This window comes from Echinops telfairi, unplaced genomic scaffold (assembly GCF_000313985.2).
Source record: "Echinops telfairi isolate 266 unplaced genomic scaffold, ASM31398v2 ScPeMD7_57;HRSCAF=196, whole genome shotgun sequence".
NCBI lineage: Eukaryota > Metazoa > Chordata > Mammalia > Afrosoricida > Tenrecidae > Echinops > Echinops telfairi.
The window spans coordinates 1,390,269-1,404,505 of record NW_022103955.1 but is presented as its reverse complement, the minus strand read 5'-3'; the positions used below and the strand labels follow the sequence as shown (position 1 = coordinate 1,404,505).

Sequence of the window (14,237 nt, the reverse complement as noted above, 5' to 3'; positions counted from 1 at the left end):
GGTGGGGTTGTTCCATGAGGCAGCTGTTGGTTTTAAACCAGCTGTTACTTTTAAGAGTGGGTACACGGCAATATCAGAAATACTGTAGTTTAGCAAGACAGTTTTCTAACTCATGAGTCACCAAGAAGTGCTGGCAAAGAAGCATAACCTTCATGGAACTATTACTTAAAATAAATAAGTGTAATTTGTAAAATGTTACAGACTCAACTCATATTAAAAGCATGCTTGTTTATCCTACTTTCGGTCTTAATCACAATATAAGAACTTTCTAATTTTTTTTTTTTCAGAATAATATCCACAGACATTTTCCCCTTTGTCTTTCTTTTTTTTTTTAAATCATTTTATTAGGGGTTCATATAACTCTTATCACAATCCATACATACATCAGTTGTATAAAGCACATTTGTACATTCATGCCCTCATCATTCTCAAAACATTTCCTCTCCACTTAAGCCCCCGGCATTAGGTCCTCTCAAATTCTTAAATGAGAGAAATATTGCTGTTTCAATTGAACTACTGTTAACTGAAAACTATCTTGTTACATTGGATATAAATAAACTTAGCAACCTTTGACAATGAGATTTTAGATACTTTGGAAAATAAAATTCATGAAATGAATTTCAACAGTGGATTCTCCATTTGTGAAGCAAAGCATGTCCCTACCACTCATCACTTTGCTTAAAATGAGGTGGTATGGTTTGTGCCTGCTCTGGACCCGACAGGTTATAATATAACGAAGCACTTCAGGACACGGGTTTGTCCCTCAGGAAGACAGATAAAGGCAACTCCAAGACTGCCCATGGAAGAGCAAGTCCCAATAAGTTCCATTTCAAACGTTAAATGCCTGTTTGAGTGTCAGGGATTTTTTAGAACTATTTTTAGGAAAGGTATAGAAGGAAAAGAGGTTTCTATAGAGATTCTTCCCCGTGCCTTTCTCAAAGTGTAATATTTTGTGGAAATGGAAGCACCTCTCATACTAGATACCAAGTCCAACATCACTCATACCACAACATGTTGCATGTTACATTTATGTAAAAGTTCTGGTTGCCAGCATCCCCAGTGCCTGGGGCTTGGGGCCCCATCCACTTGTGTTTTTAGTTCAAACTATCTCTGTCTAAAAAGCAAAGCACTGATTCTTTCTACATTAGCTTTCCTAAATCTGAGCTGGGAGGGTTTCAACCAGAATATGAAAATTAAACTCAACACTGTTATCAGGTCTAAAACATGACACGAAGTACCCCCATTCCCAATAAGTGATTATAGACTATGATGTAAACCCCCCACAATAGATGGTAGAGATGTTAACGTGAAAAGGTAATGTGCTAGCTTAGGGACATAAACTCTTGTCATAGTAGCTAGTGGCATCTCTCCAGACACTGATATGTTCCTTTCAGCAAGCAAATGAGATCTTACACTGACCATTATCCACATGACCTCCTTGGAAAGCAGAATGGTTTGTGGGTAAATGGTGTTTTCAAAGAAAACAAACCAAAAAATTATTTAGAAGGACAACTAGAATTGGAGAATCAGCCAAAAAGAAAGGCATGAAATACACTTGCAAGTGTTATTATCTCCACGGGTCTGTCTAAATTAGATAGGCTGGATGAACAATCTGGAGGAGAAAACAATGGGACCGACAGTTCTGGGGGGACATGGGAGAGGGGGAGGTAGGGAGAAAGGTAGTGGTGTTAACAAACCCAGGGACAAGGGAACAACAAGTGATCCAAATCGGTGGTGAGGTGGGTGTAAGAGGCCTGGTAGGGCGTGATCAAGGGTAATGTAACCAAGAAGAATTACTGATAACCAAATGAAGATGGAGCATGATAGTGGGACAAGAGGAAAGTGAAAGGAAATAGAGGAAAGAGCTAGGAGGCAAAGGACATTCATAGAGGTCTAAATATAGGCATTTACATATTGCAAATATATTTATATTTGAGGATGGGGAAATAGATATATGTGCATACATTTATAGGTTTAGTATTAAGGTAGCAGATGGACATTGGGCCTCCACTCAAGTACTCCCTCAATGCAAGAATACTTTCTTCTATTAAATTAGCATTCTATGATGCTCACCTTCCCAACACAACTGCTGAAGACAAAGCGGATGAATAAGCAAATGTGGTGAAGAAAGCTGATGGTGCCCGGCTATCAAAAGATATAGCATCTGGGGTCTTAAAGGCTTGAAGGTAAACAAGCGGCCATCTAGCTCAGAAGCAACTAAGCCCACATGGAAGAAGCACACCAGCCTGTGCGATCACGAGGTGTTGAAGGGATCAGGTATCAGACATCATCAGAACAAAAAAGCATATCATAGTGAATGGGGGGGGTGTGTTTGGAGTGGAGACCCAAAGCCCATTTGTAGGCCACTTGACATCCCCTTATAGAAGGGTCTCGGGGAGGAGACGAGCCAGTCAGGGTGCGATGGAGCAATGATGAAACATACAACTTTCCTCAAGTTCCTAAATGCTTCCTCCTCCCCTACTATCATGATCCCAATTCTGCCTTACAAATCCGGCTAGACCAGAGGATGTACAACTGGTACAGATAGGAACTGGAAACACAGGGAATCCAGGTTGGATGATCCCTTCAGGACCAGTGCTGGGAGGGTGGGTTGGAAAGGGGGAACCATTTACAAGGATCTACATGTGACCTCCTCCCTGGGGGACAGTCAACAGAAGAGTGGGTGAGGGGAGACATCGGACAGGGCAAGATATAACAAAATAATAATTTCTAAATTATCAAGGGCTCATGAGGGAGGGGGGAGCAGGGAGGGAGGGGGAAAATGAGCTGATGCCAGGGGCTTAGGTGGAGAGCAAATGTTTTGAGAATGATGACGCTAATGAATGTACAAATATGCTTTACACAATTGATGTATGTATGGATTGTGATAAGAGTTGTATGAGCCCCTAATAAAATGATTTTAAAAAAAAAAAGAACTACACTTGCCAGAAGTAAAGAAATGAATCATTGAGGTCCTAAGAGTTACAGTAAGTGTTTTTACTGGACCGTAACCAAAGTATTAGAAGTAAAAGTATTCCTATAATTAACCTTGCATTTCTGTGTTTTGAATTCAGTTGTGTCCCCAGTACTGGCCAGAAAACGGTGTGCACAGGCATGGCCCCCTCCAAGTGGAGTTTGTGTCTGCCGATTTAGAAGAGGACATCATCAGCAGGATATTCCGCATCTACAATGCAGCCCGAGTAAGAATCCTGGCCAATGGCCCTTAGTGTGATGCTTGCATCACTTTCTCATTCTCCGTGTACTGCGAGTGCCCACTCGATGCCAGCACCCTTCTCAGAGCTTGGAATGCATAGAGAACAAGAGCAAGGCTCTCCCTGACCTTAGGCATGTATAGTCTCATGGGAGAGGACGAACAGTAAATGATAGATCTGATAAAGTGTAGAGCAATGGCAGATATAAATGCTATAGAAAAACAAGGGGAGGGTAGCGAGTGCTAAAGCCTTGAGCAGGATGGGAAGAGCTAGTTTCTTTTAAAAATAGTAGATGCTCTTTGAAAAAAGTGAGGGAGTAGTGTGACAGGGATTCTCTCCAGACATGACAGCCGGTGCCGAGGCTTAAATGCAGAGCCTCGCCTGGCTCATTCTCAGAACATTGAGGCGGCTCAAATGGACCACATCAAGTACAGGTGAGAGCACCAATGAGAGCAGTTCACTCACCAGGTCAGGGATGTGGGAGCAGAGGTCAGGTCAGGCTGCGTGGGCCGTGGTCAGGAGGAACTAAGGAGCCATTCCAGCATTGTAAATAGAAGAATCACATCACACGAGGTACACTTTCCCAGGAATACTGTGCAGTACGGGGATGAACGGTACAAAGGAAGAGAGATCAGCCAAGGAGGCTGCTGCTGTCATCCACGGAGAAAGGACAATGACTAACACCAAAATAGCCGCAGGCTGGGGTCGTCAGAAGTAGAGATGTGCTCTGTGTTATAAAGGTTAAGTCTAAGGCCAAAGTCAAGAGTGGCCTGTAAGAGTGTCTAGGCAACTCAGAAGACAGGCCGGCAGGTGCTAACTTGTGACAGCTGTGGGTGTGGCAGTATTGGGATCTAGGAGCACAAGGAGAGGGTCCAGATTCATTTGGCAGCATGTAAGGCTTGAGATGAATATGAGGCTTAAAAGTTGAAATAGCAAGTCAGCAGCTAAATAACTCCAAGCAAATCAGGAGAAAGGTCTGAGTTAGAGACCTAAATCTATGACTTCTTAGAATATAGTGGTATTTCAAGCCATGGGACTGAATGGAATGTTCAAAGATGAGGATAGAGAGTGAAAAGAAAGGCTTTGAGGTCTGAGTCAGGGACACCCATCAGTAAGAGGTCTTAGAAAAGGGAGTGGAGGCAGAGAGCCCAGGGAAGACAAAGAAACAGCCAAGAGCACCCCATGGGGCAACAAAAGAGAGAGATGAAAAAAGACTCACTACCATCTAGTTCGTTCTGACTCAACTAGCTTATAGGACACAGTATAACTTAGCCCCTGTGGGTTCCAGAGGTGATAAATCTTTACCGAAGCAGAAAGTTTCATCTTGTTCTTGCAGAGCAGGGCAATGAGTAAGCTTTAAATCGATGACCTGGTAGTTAGCAGCCCAACTCCCAAACCACTAGGCCACCAGAGATCCTTAGAAGAAAGAGATGGGGTAGACCAAATGTTGCTAAGGCCACAGGGGTGTCAGTTCAAGCAACTGAGCCAAAGTCATAATAGAACAGTGTTGTTACTTTTCTATACAAGATATGTAATACATTTGTTCCTTTTTACCATTCATTGTGATTTGGTTGGAAGCTTACAGAGCAAATTGGTTTTCCATCCAGCAATTCACAATTAATTGCTCATGACATTGATTGCAGTGCTCACATTCTTTCCACCTCTGCCCTGTTGCCCTTGGTCCTTTTCTCCTGTCCCTTCCTGGCTTCTGAGCTTTACCCTGAAAACGCTTCCCTTTTGATCTCATCTTCCCTTTTGATTGTTCTCTGGGGGAGTCTACCGCCTGTGTTCTTTTTTTTTTTTCCACCTCAGTTTTCTTCTTCACTTTATTGTTTGACTGATTGGTGAGCCACAGAGATGTTTAGTTCCAAGCTTGATTATAAGTAAGGGCCATAGTCACAAAGGTCCCACCAGTCTCTGTCAGACCAGTACAGATTTCCCATTCTGTCCAGGATTTTCCATGGCGATCCCTTTCAGAAGGGTCAGTAGTGATACCCGAGCACCATCTAGTTCCTTAGATCTTGGGATCGTGGAGACTGGGACTTCCATGACACAACAGTCCTTTGAACTAATTGTTTCCTTGTATCTTTGATTTCTTCACTTGTCTTTGTTCCCTTTGGGGGGAGACCAATCGTTTCACCTTAGATGGCCACCCACACCCCACCAGTCACTACTCACGAAAGTAGGATGTCAAAAAGTGTCTTTCGGATTGTGGTATGTTACTTGATCCCTTTGGAGTCACCTACAGCAATGGTCTTGAGTCCCCCAGGCCCGGCGCCCATCAAGGTTTTGGGTTTTGACTAAGAAGTTTTCTAACTTTACCCCCTATATGCTCTATATGCCCATGGATGTATTTCTACATAAAAGAGCTTATAAACATTTGTGAAAAAAAATAGAATGAAGAGAAAATGGGATTTTTCACAAACTTGTTGAAGCTCCTTCATATGCACGGATGTCGTTGTTGTTCTGGTAGGTCCGTCAAGTACATTCCAACGTATATTGACCCTCTGAATGACAGAGTGGAATGCTGCCCGGTCCTGTGCCATCCTCACGTGTGTTCTTATATTTGAGTCCATTGATGCAGCCACTGTGTCCATCCTTCTTGTCCAAGATCTTCTGTGAAACATACATGTATATGGGTAAATAAAATATTGCTTCTGGGGTTCCAGTCTATACCTGCCTGGGTTTATTCCAAACAGACATGCCGCTGCAACCAGTGCATAGCTACAGACAAGTCTCTCTAAGTCTCAGGGTGCCTGCACCAACAACATCAAAGGCGAGTCCCCAGAGCATCGCTCGATGACTGGCAAACTCAAAGAGATGATCTTTCCATCAGCCTATTTTGTGGAATAGGGGATGAGGGTTTAATTTACCAATACTATCCAGAGAGCACTATGAGTCAGAATTGACTCAACGGCAGTGAAGTTTGGAATTTTGACCTAGAGAGCAAGTTCCCATCAAAACAGTGCCTTTCGAAGGGATCTGTCCTCTGTAAGTCAGAGATGTCATCCAAGAAAGGTTATGGTCACTCTTTGTGGGGATTCACAAAGGATAATCTTGATAGATTTTCTCAGTGAGCACAGGTGGTCACAGAGGATTATTAGGAAGAAGTTGTAAGAAAATTAAGAACTGCACTGGTGAGCAAAATGCCAGAAAAGTTGTAGCAAGGCATTTTCTTCCCGTCATGAGAATGTGTGTGTTCCTTCTTTGAGGCTGGTAAAGACTGTCCTATGAGCACTCATTGGGCAACCTTATTCTATACACCTGACCTACAGCCCTGATCTTGCTCCTTCCGATTTCTTTCTCGTCCTGAAACTCCACGACCATTGACAAGGATCACTTTGAGCTACTCGGTGAGGCCCCAACTACATTTTTGAGGTGATAGAATTTGAAGAGCGCAGATTTCTTCAGGGAAGACATAGAGAGAGAGAATAGGTCAGATGTATATAGACTTATATGGAGAATATACAGTGAACCCTCGCCACTTCGCGCTTCGACTTCCGAGGCTTCACTCTATCGCGGTTTTTGCGTAACAGTGCATGCTCTGTCATTACTGCCACTGATTGGCACATACTGTACATGCTTCTGTCTGCATCGCTACATATCGGAGCTATGTATCAGATGCATTTTTGCTTTCGTACAGTGTACTGTAATTGTTTGCGATTTTTAAGAAATTTTATCTAAGCCCTATGATGGCTCCTAAACGAGCTGCTTCTTCTAAGCCTTCTGACTATAAAAATAAGCGCCAGAGGAAGATGCTCACCATCCAGGAAAAGGTAAAACTTTTGGATATGATCAAAGATGGCAAGAAAATCGTGGAGGTTGCACGCCATTTCGACTTGAATGAGTCTTCCGTTCGCTCCATCCATTGTACTTCATAATATAATAAATAATAAATGATAATTGTAACGTCCAAAATGTTTTACTGCATTTTCCCTTTTTCGTTTAATAAATTGGGTAATACGAGTGTAATGGTGACTAAAGGGTGTTTTTTCATGTCCTCTATGCTCTAACTACGAAAATATTTGATTTCCAAATAAGGAATCCTACTTCGCGGGATTTCATTTATCACGGTAGGGTCTAGAACCGATTAACCGCGATAAATGAGGGTTCACTGTATTGATAAAAACAATAGCGTCACATTTTGATATTTTTGTTTAATTAAGTTTTCTATGATTTTATAGCAGTATTTCTTTTTGCTTTCCCTTGTATTCATAAGGGTAGTGTCATCCAATTTCCCATACTTCTTCAGCTTGCATGTCTGTGTATTCTATGTCTTCTTTAATTTACCTGTAATTAAAGTAAAGCCACTTTACCAGTTAATGCACAATATAGCCAATCCTTGTGTTGCTTATATTACTTTTCTCTTGACTTTTGCAAAATTGTTAAGTGTTCTGCTTCACTCTTATTTTTCTGAGCTGTCATTTAAAGCACCTGGTTTTTATAGTAGATCAAGATTAAAAAGCATAACTCTTCAGAACAGTAGATGCTAGCTTCACTATTTATAGGCAGTGCTCTCCTTGAATAATGTGCTGCTTTGACAAGAAAATCAAATAAGCGGAGTCAGCCCACTGGAATCCAGTGAAGTAAATAATGCCTTTTTCTTCACCTTCTTTGCTTGCTGTCTGACTCTCCACAGCCCCAAGACGGGTATCGGATGGTGCAGCAGTTCCAGTTCCTGGGCTGGCCAATGTACCGGGATACCCCAGTGTCCAAGCGGTCCTTCCTGAAGCTCATCCGCCAGGTGGACAAGTGGCAGGAGGAATACAATGGTGGAGAAGGCCGCACCGTGGTGCACTGCCTGTAAGTGCTAAGATGACAACGTGCCACGAGTCAGCTCTGACCTCCAATGCATTCTTTCGTTTCTCTGTACATGGCAAAGAAATAAGTACACCTTTCTTTTGTCTCTCTACCCAGGAGAAGAAATGAGTAGATCTGGATGGAAGGAGTTAACGGGTTTATTAGGATCTGTCCCCTCAATGAGTGTTTCATTCCCTTTGCAGCAAATAAGATGTGCACATTTCGCCTTTGCCCGGTATATCTCATCCATCAAAATAAGCACTGGTCCTGCCATTGGAACCCAAAAAGAAGTCTGGGGGATTCCTACCAGCTTCTGGGAGCCAACTGTTAGGCTTTCAGAAATTTTGCAAGCTGGTTGTCAGACTGGTGGCAGCGTGGAATCACCCACAATAGGAGTATTTGCACCTAGAGCCCTTTACTGGGACAGATAGCCGTATCTTTCCCCTGAGGAACACAATATGTATTTGTCACCAACCTGGAAATTAGCAGCCTGGTGCCTAACCCATAGTGCCACAAGAGTTCCTTATATACACCGCAGAAATCAGCTAGTGCTACAGTTCTGCCTTCTGCCCTACCTAGTTGGTCAGCAAAATACCTAGTGAGTCCATGAAAAACCATATTAGTGGATTCAAAGGAACTTCCTCTTTTTTACCTTGTGATTGGTGTGTGTGTGTTGTCTGGCAACGTGGGAGGGTTTGGTTAGACCAGTGGTCCCTAAAGTGTGCTTTCCAGGCCAGCTGTGTTAGCACTCCCTGGAATCTTGTAAGAAATGTCGATCCTCAGGCTTCACCCAGCCCCAGGACCCTGGGAGTGGTTCCCGGAGGACCAGCCCTCATGACTTTAGGATACTCTAAAACTGGAGACTAACTCCTATCGAACAGTGGGTTGAAACCTCAGTGAGTTAGGCATTAGAATCGTTTGAGGAACTGTTGAAGACAAAACAAAAGACCCATGCCCAGGCTGCACCCAACCAATTAAATCAAAATATCTGAAGGTGGGGTTCAGACATCAGTACTTTTTTGATTGGCATATAATTCATGTATCATACAATTCAATATTTCACTCCATCAGCATTTTTTAATCATTCACATTACTCAATGTGCAGCCACTGCTGAAAATCACTGAATAAAGGGAGCCATGTTTTTTTAAAGCATTTTCACCTGCATTTTCACATTGGCAATAATAAGTAGCTTATCAACCAGCTGGAAGGGGCTGAATGGAACAGGCAATTAAAAAGTCATGGTCGTTAAGGAAGATGTTTAGAGAATTTGTGGAAACTTAAAGCATAAGCATATGTCGATCTTCATTGGAGTGTCATTAGCAATACATGGTTAAGATCTCTCCCAATTTGAAGCGGAAATAAAATTTTACTGTGAGCAGACCAACCCTAGCTAAAATCACAAATTTGGTTAAAGGCTTGGCCTTCTCTCCTTTTGGTGCCTGTGTCTCAGGTACTGCCACTCCCAGCCAGCTCCCATGGCGCCAGGAAGCCTCCCTGGCCCCCCTGAGTCCTGCCTGCTCCTTAGGCTCTCCCCTGCCTCTCCCCCAAATCAAAGTGTGACAACACCAGCTTTTCAGGAAGCCGAGATTCCCTTAGAAGTGTCTTCATACTTGTGCTCAACCAGAGGTCCCAACCCTTTATCTTCTAGAAAACTGCTTTATTCCCCACCGGTCCTGACTGGTCCATCCTTCCCTCTCCTGACCGCGCTACTGGAAAATGCAAGAGTTCGTGTGGCCATTTCTGTTTATTTAAGTCTAGATGTCATTTCTGATTGGATTAAGAGGGTCACCACACTTGGTCGACGCAATCCCAGCAAGGAAAATGGATCTTTTAAGATCTGTTATTTTAACTGCTGGGCTTTTTGAGGGGGGAGGGGGGTGGTAAAAATAGTCTATCAAACTATGGTCCATGCGCACGATGGCATATGATGCATTCCTGATGAACCAGCACATGACACGGAAGGACCTGGGAACCATTACGCTGAGGGAAGTAGGTCAATCACAAAAGGACAAATACGGTATGAGTCTAGTACTATAAGAAGAAACACCAATTAAACAAACTTTAAGAACCAATTCCTGAACAAAAGTTGAGAAGGCTGCCTGCTGGCCATGATCTATACATCATCTCCCTTTTGAGCACTTCCCAAGAGCCAGCTTGAAGGAGGAGACCTTATGTGGTCTGGGATTGCTCCTTCCAGAAGGGGGAAATGGGATATGTCCATCCACTTGAGGCTGTACAGCATCAAGACAAGGCTGGGGCAAATCAATGTGCCCCCCCCCCCCACACACACACACATACACACACACACACACACAAGAATGGAAGGGGAATCTTGCCAGAAAACCAAGCTAAGACCAGGGAGGGAACCGTCTACATTTTTGAGGAGACGCTGATAGTTCTGCTGGTGAGTATGGTGGGTGATTGGGGAGAAGTAACCTCACATCGAGAAGGGATGCTAAACAATGATTGTAGGGAACCTAGGGGGGACAATAGGCCAGATTTTATGTCCCTTGGAAGAAACTACGAATACATTTCTATCCAACATTCGATGAACCACACCATGGACTAAGCACGATGATGATTGTCAAACCTGACCTTGCAGGCAGCATGGCATAAAACAGGGGCTACACCAGAAAGACTTAACAAAGCGGCCCGACTGAATGAACTAAGCCCTGCCCCGGAGTTGCCTGCACCCTTGGACTGAGGACTGAGGTCCTTGGATGAGAAAGGAAGCAGAGAGTGCTGACCCAGGACAGTAGAAGGTAGCGGTCATTGGGCCTTTGGGGGGAACCCCCGGCTTGGTGGGAAAGGGACCCAGAATCACCATATACTTAGTACCTTAATGCTGACCTCACTGTGACATGACAGGTTTCCACCTGCCGGGCAGGGATCTGCACTTGGAAGAATTGATCCAGCAAAGTCCTCTGCACCAATTCCCATAGTTTGAGTAAACAGCACAATCGAATGGGAGATGGAACTCTGGAGGGCAACAACTCCTCGCTTGTGGCGCAAGGTGGAAATATACTCCCTAGACTCCTCATACAGACAGTGTCTGAAGGGCTGTGTCATTGGGAAAACTGACATGTTATCAGGACAATCGCCTTATGCCCCAGGCGATGACTGACTAGTGTTGTACCTTTTTGTTTCTATGGGGTTATTGTGTCTGTTTGTTTGCTTGCTGGTTGGTTTGCTGCTGTTTTGTGTGTAGTTGATCTTATGGGGTTTGGACTTTGTCGTATTACGGTTGCCAAAGTAAACTTGAGTCGTGCATATCCCATGGACATGCAGATTGGTTTGGGGCTCCTATTTAACATTATCCCCAATCCAAGAACAGTTTGTTCTGCTCACACAGCCCGGCTGGATACCCACCTTCATGAAATGATCACTGAAGATAAGGGAGCTGCAGCAAAGTGTGATGACGAAAGCAGATAGTGGCCAGCTGTCAATTGGAATAGCGTCTGGGGTCTTAATGGCTTGTATTCAAAGAAGCATACATCTCTGCGAGGAGTCAACAAAATCCACATGGAAGAAGCACACCAGCTTGTGATCCAATGATAACCAAAACAAAATTCAAATGTGATGAAGGGAAAAGTATCAGAGCTAAAATTATGAAGTCAATTGGCAGAACGCTCTGGAGGACGATGGGAGCACAAAAACCATCTGCAGAACAACAGATTAAGCCCCTAGCAGACCCCCACTAGCCACAGGCAAGGGTCTTGAACAGCCTTACTGTCAGACAGAGATCACTGTAATCTTGATCGTGAGGGATCAAACTTGGTACTTGGTCAGCTGACCTCCCTGTTGACCCAACCTGAATTTGTTCTAGGTACAAGCATCTCTTAAGTGTTCCATGACAGAAATTACTTCCTTGGCTTTTTAAAGATTGAAGATGGTCTTTTCTTTCTTACTCATTATTTTTATTTTTGTCTTAATATTATTATTACTTTATCCTTACAACTTTATTTCAGTCTTGTTTTTTATGGTTTCTATTGCTTTTCCCTGTTTGTGAAGCACAGAAGGAGTGGCTGCATAGAGAAAATAACTGATGCAAGGGTTTACAGGGGCTGTAGGGGGAGGGGGTGGGAGATAGGGAGGGGGAGGTGATTTCAGGAGTAAACAATGAAGGCAGGATGGGGGAGGGAGCACTAGAACTGATTGTGATTGCAGACCTCATTTTAAAGGAGATTTCACGATGGAGGGAAAAATGTTCTAAAAATGATTGTGGTCATGATTGTACAATTATTCTTGATATGATTGAACTATTGAATTGTATGAAATGTGGATTGTGTGCCAATAAATGTAAAAAGAGAAAAAAATTTAAGTCCATCTATGCCTGGAATCCCAGCATCTACAGTAGGATTGTAATGTGTCTCCCTTCCCAAGTTTCGCAGCATTTTAGCCAGGACCAGTGCTTTAATCTGAGGTCTAAAATCTAGAGGAGTTTGAGACACGAGGGCAAATACAATGAGAGTGAGACACAAAGCAACATCCTGCCCAGGCCCTTTCAGTTACTGCACCTTGCAGACCCACTGACTGCACTTGTCCGGGAGACCACTGTCACCCTAGAACTGAAAGGATTGTGTGGCTGACCATGTACTACAGAAGACAAGTAGCTGTTTCTCAGCTATTCTGGCTGGGGACATCTGCTCTTTCAGCACTCTTGCATGTCCAGCAACCCTTTCTTCTACTGAGAAAACCTTAACTTTTTGGGGGGGGGACCCCTTCTCTCCCACTTTACTGTCCTTGTGGGTCTCGGACCACCACCACCACTTGCTTTCTTGGGGCATTAAATGTGGGTTTGTGACTCAGGCCTAGGCAGAATATTTATTTTTAAGTTTATAACTCTTGAAGCTGAGAGTTTGATTTGGCTAGATTTGGTTTGGTTTTTCCTCAGAGATGAGAAACAAAGTTAGTTGAAATTGGTACGTCTGGTAGCCAACAGTGCTTTGAATCAGTACAGTACAGTAACTTCCTCGGTGTTAAGAACATCACATTCAGCATGGTGTAGCGCCACCTAATGGCTGTGGGCTGAGAGTTTCTCTGCCCGGAGACACAAATAACTGATGCATTGAATTGAGTGGCTCCTCATGAGGCTTTCTACTCTGGTAGGGTTAGAGGTCTTGGACACCCAAAGAAGCAGTTCTCTTCCGTCTTGTGGGGTCACTGTGAGTCAGAACTAACTCCATAGAAATGAGGGTTGGTGGTTTGCTTGAGTTATGTGTGCTCTAGGTAAACAAAGAGTTAATGGGGAATTATTTTCCTTATATATGACTTCCATCTAAAAACACAGAAGAAATGATACAATTAAGATATCATTTTACAACACTTGATAAAATTTATGGATGTAGGTAATAATCAAGGATAGCTTCTTCCAGCAGATGAAAAACAGATCAAGAAAAGCAATGTGCCATGTGACCATGGGCTGATCAAAGATTTATTAAATGAACCACAAAACTCTAACCATCAAGGAAACTCTTGGTAAACTGGCTTCTATCACAATTAAACACTTCTATTTGTCAAAAAACAGAGTAGGAGAAAGTTTTCATGCTGCATGGCGTTGACAGAGGAAGCAGAGCTAGAATATCCGTGAAAGTCAATAGGAAAAAGGAAGACAGCCCGGTTCTTTCGAGGGAGCGAAGGAGTGCACCGGCACTGCATTTTAAAGGAAGTACAGTAAGAAAGGTCGTCAGCATCATTCGTTTTCAGGATAACATGCATTATGTCCAGGATTAGCTACCATGGCATCAGCAGAACATCTGAAGATTCAAAAACAAACGAGTCAGTGATGGTACCAAGTGTTAGTGAAGATGTGCAGTAGCTGGAACTCCCACACGCTGGACAAAAAGCTCTAAGGACTTTAAAACTCTTTTAGAGCATCTCCGAAACAAAAAAATTGTCAAAACCAAACTCACTGCCATCAAGTCACTGCCTACTCATGGCGACCTTATAGGGCAGGGTCGGATGCTCCTGTGCGTCTCTAAAACTAACCGTGTATGGGAATAGCAAGCTTTGTCTTTCTCCTGAAGAGCAGCAGGTGGTTTCAAACTGCTGACCTTGTGGATTGCAGCCATTACGCCACCTACTAAATTAAATACACACTTTGACTGAGCTCTCCACTTCTCTGTATGTGTCTGCTAGGAATATGGAGTACAAATCATGCTTATAGCCACTTATGATTCATAAAAGTTGGAAACTACTCAAATCGTCATCAGCCATTGCATAAA

At 43.4% G+C, this 14,237-nt stretch overlaps 1 protein-coding gene across 6 annotated transcripts in view; it reads left to right on the top strand.

Annotated features, from left to right (window-relative positions):
* Window positions 1–14,237, top strand: part of PTPRM (protein tyrosine phosphatase receptor type M) — a 707,951-nt gene that overhangs the window by 679,831 nt on the left and 13,883 nt on the right. For all 6 annotated transcript variants that reach the window (XM_045290818.1, XM_045290817.1, XM_045290815.1 and 3 more), the window contains 2 exons: window positions 3,075–3,200; window positions 7,852–8,015. In XM_045290818.1, the coding sequence (XP_045146753.1) occupies window positions 3,075–3,200; window positions 7,852–8,015 (290 nt within the window). The remainder of the gene's footprint in view (window positions 1–3,074; window positions 3,201–7,851; window positions 8,016–14,237) is intronic.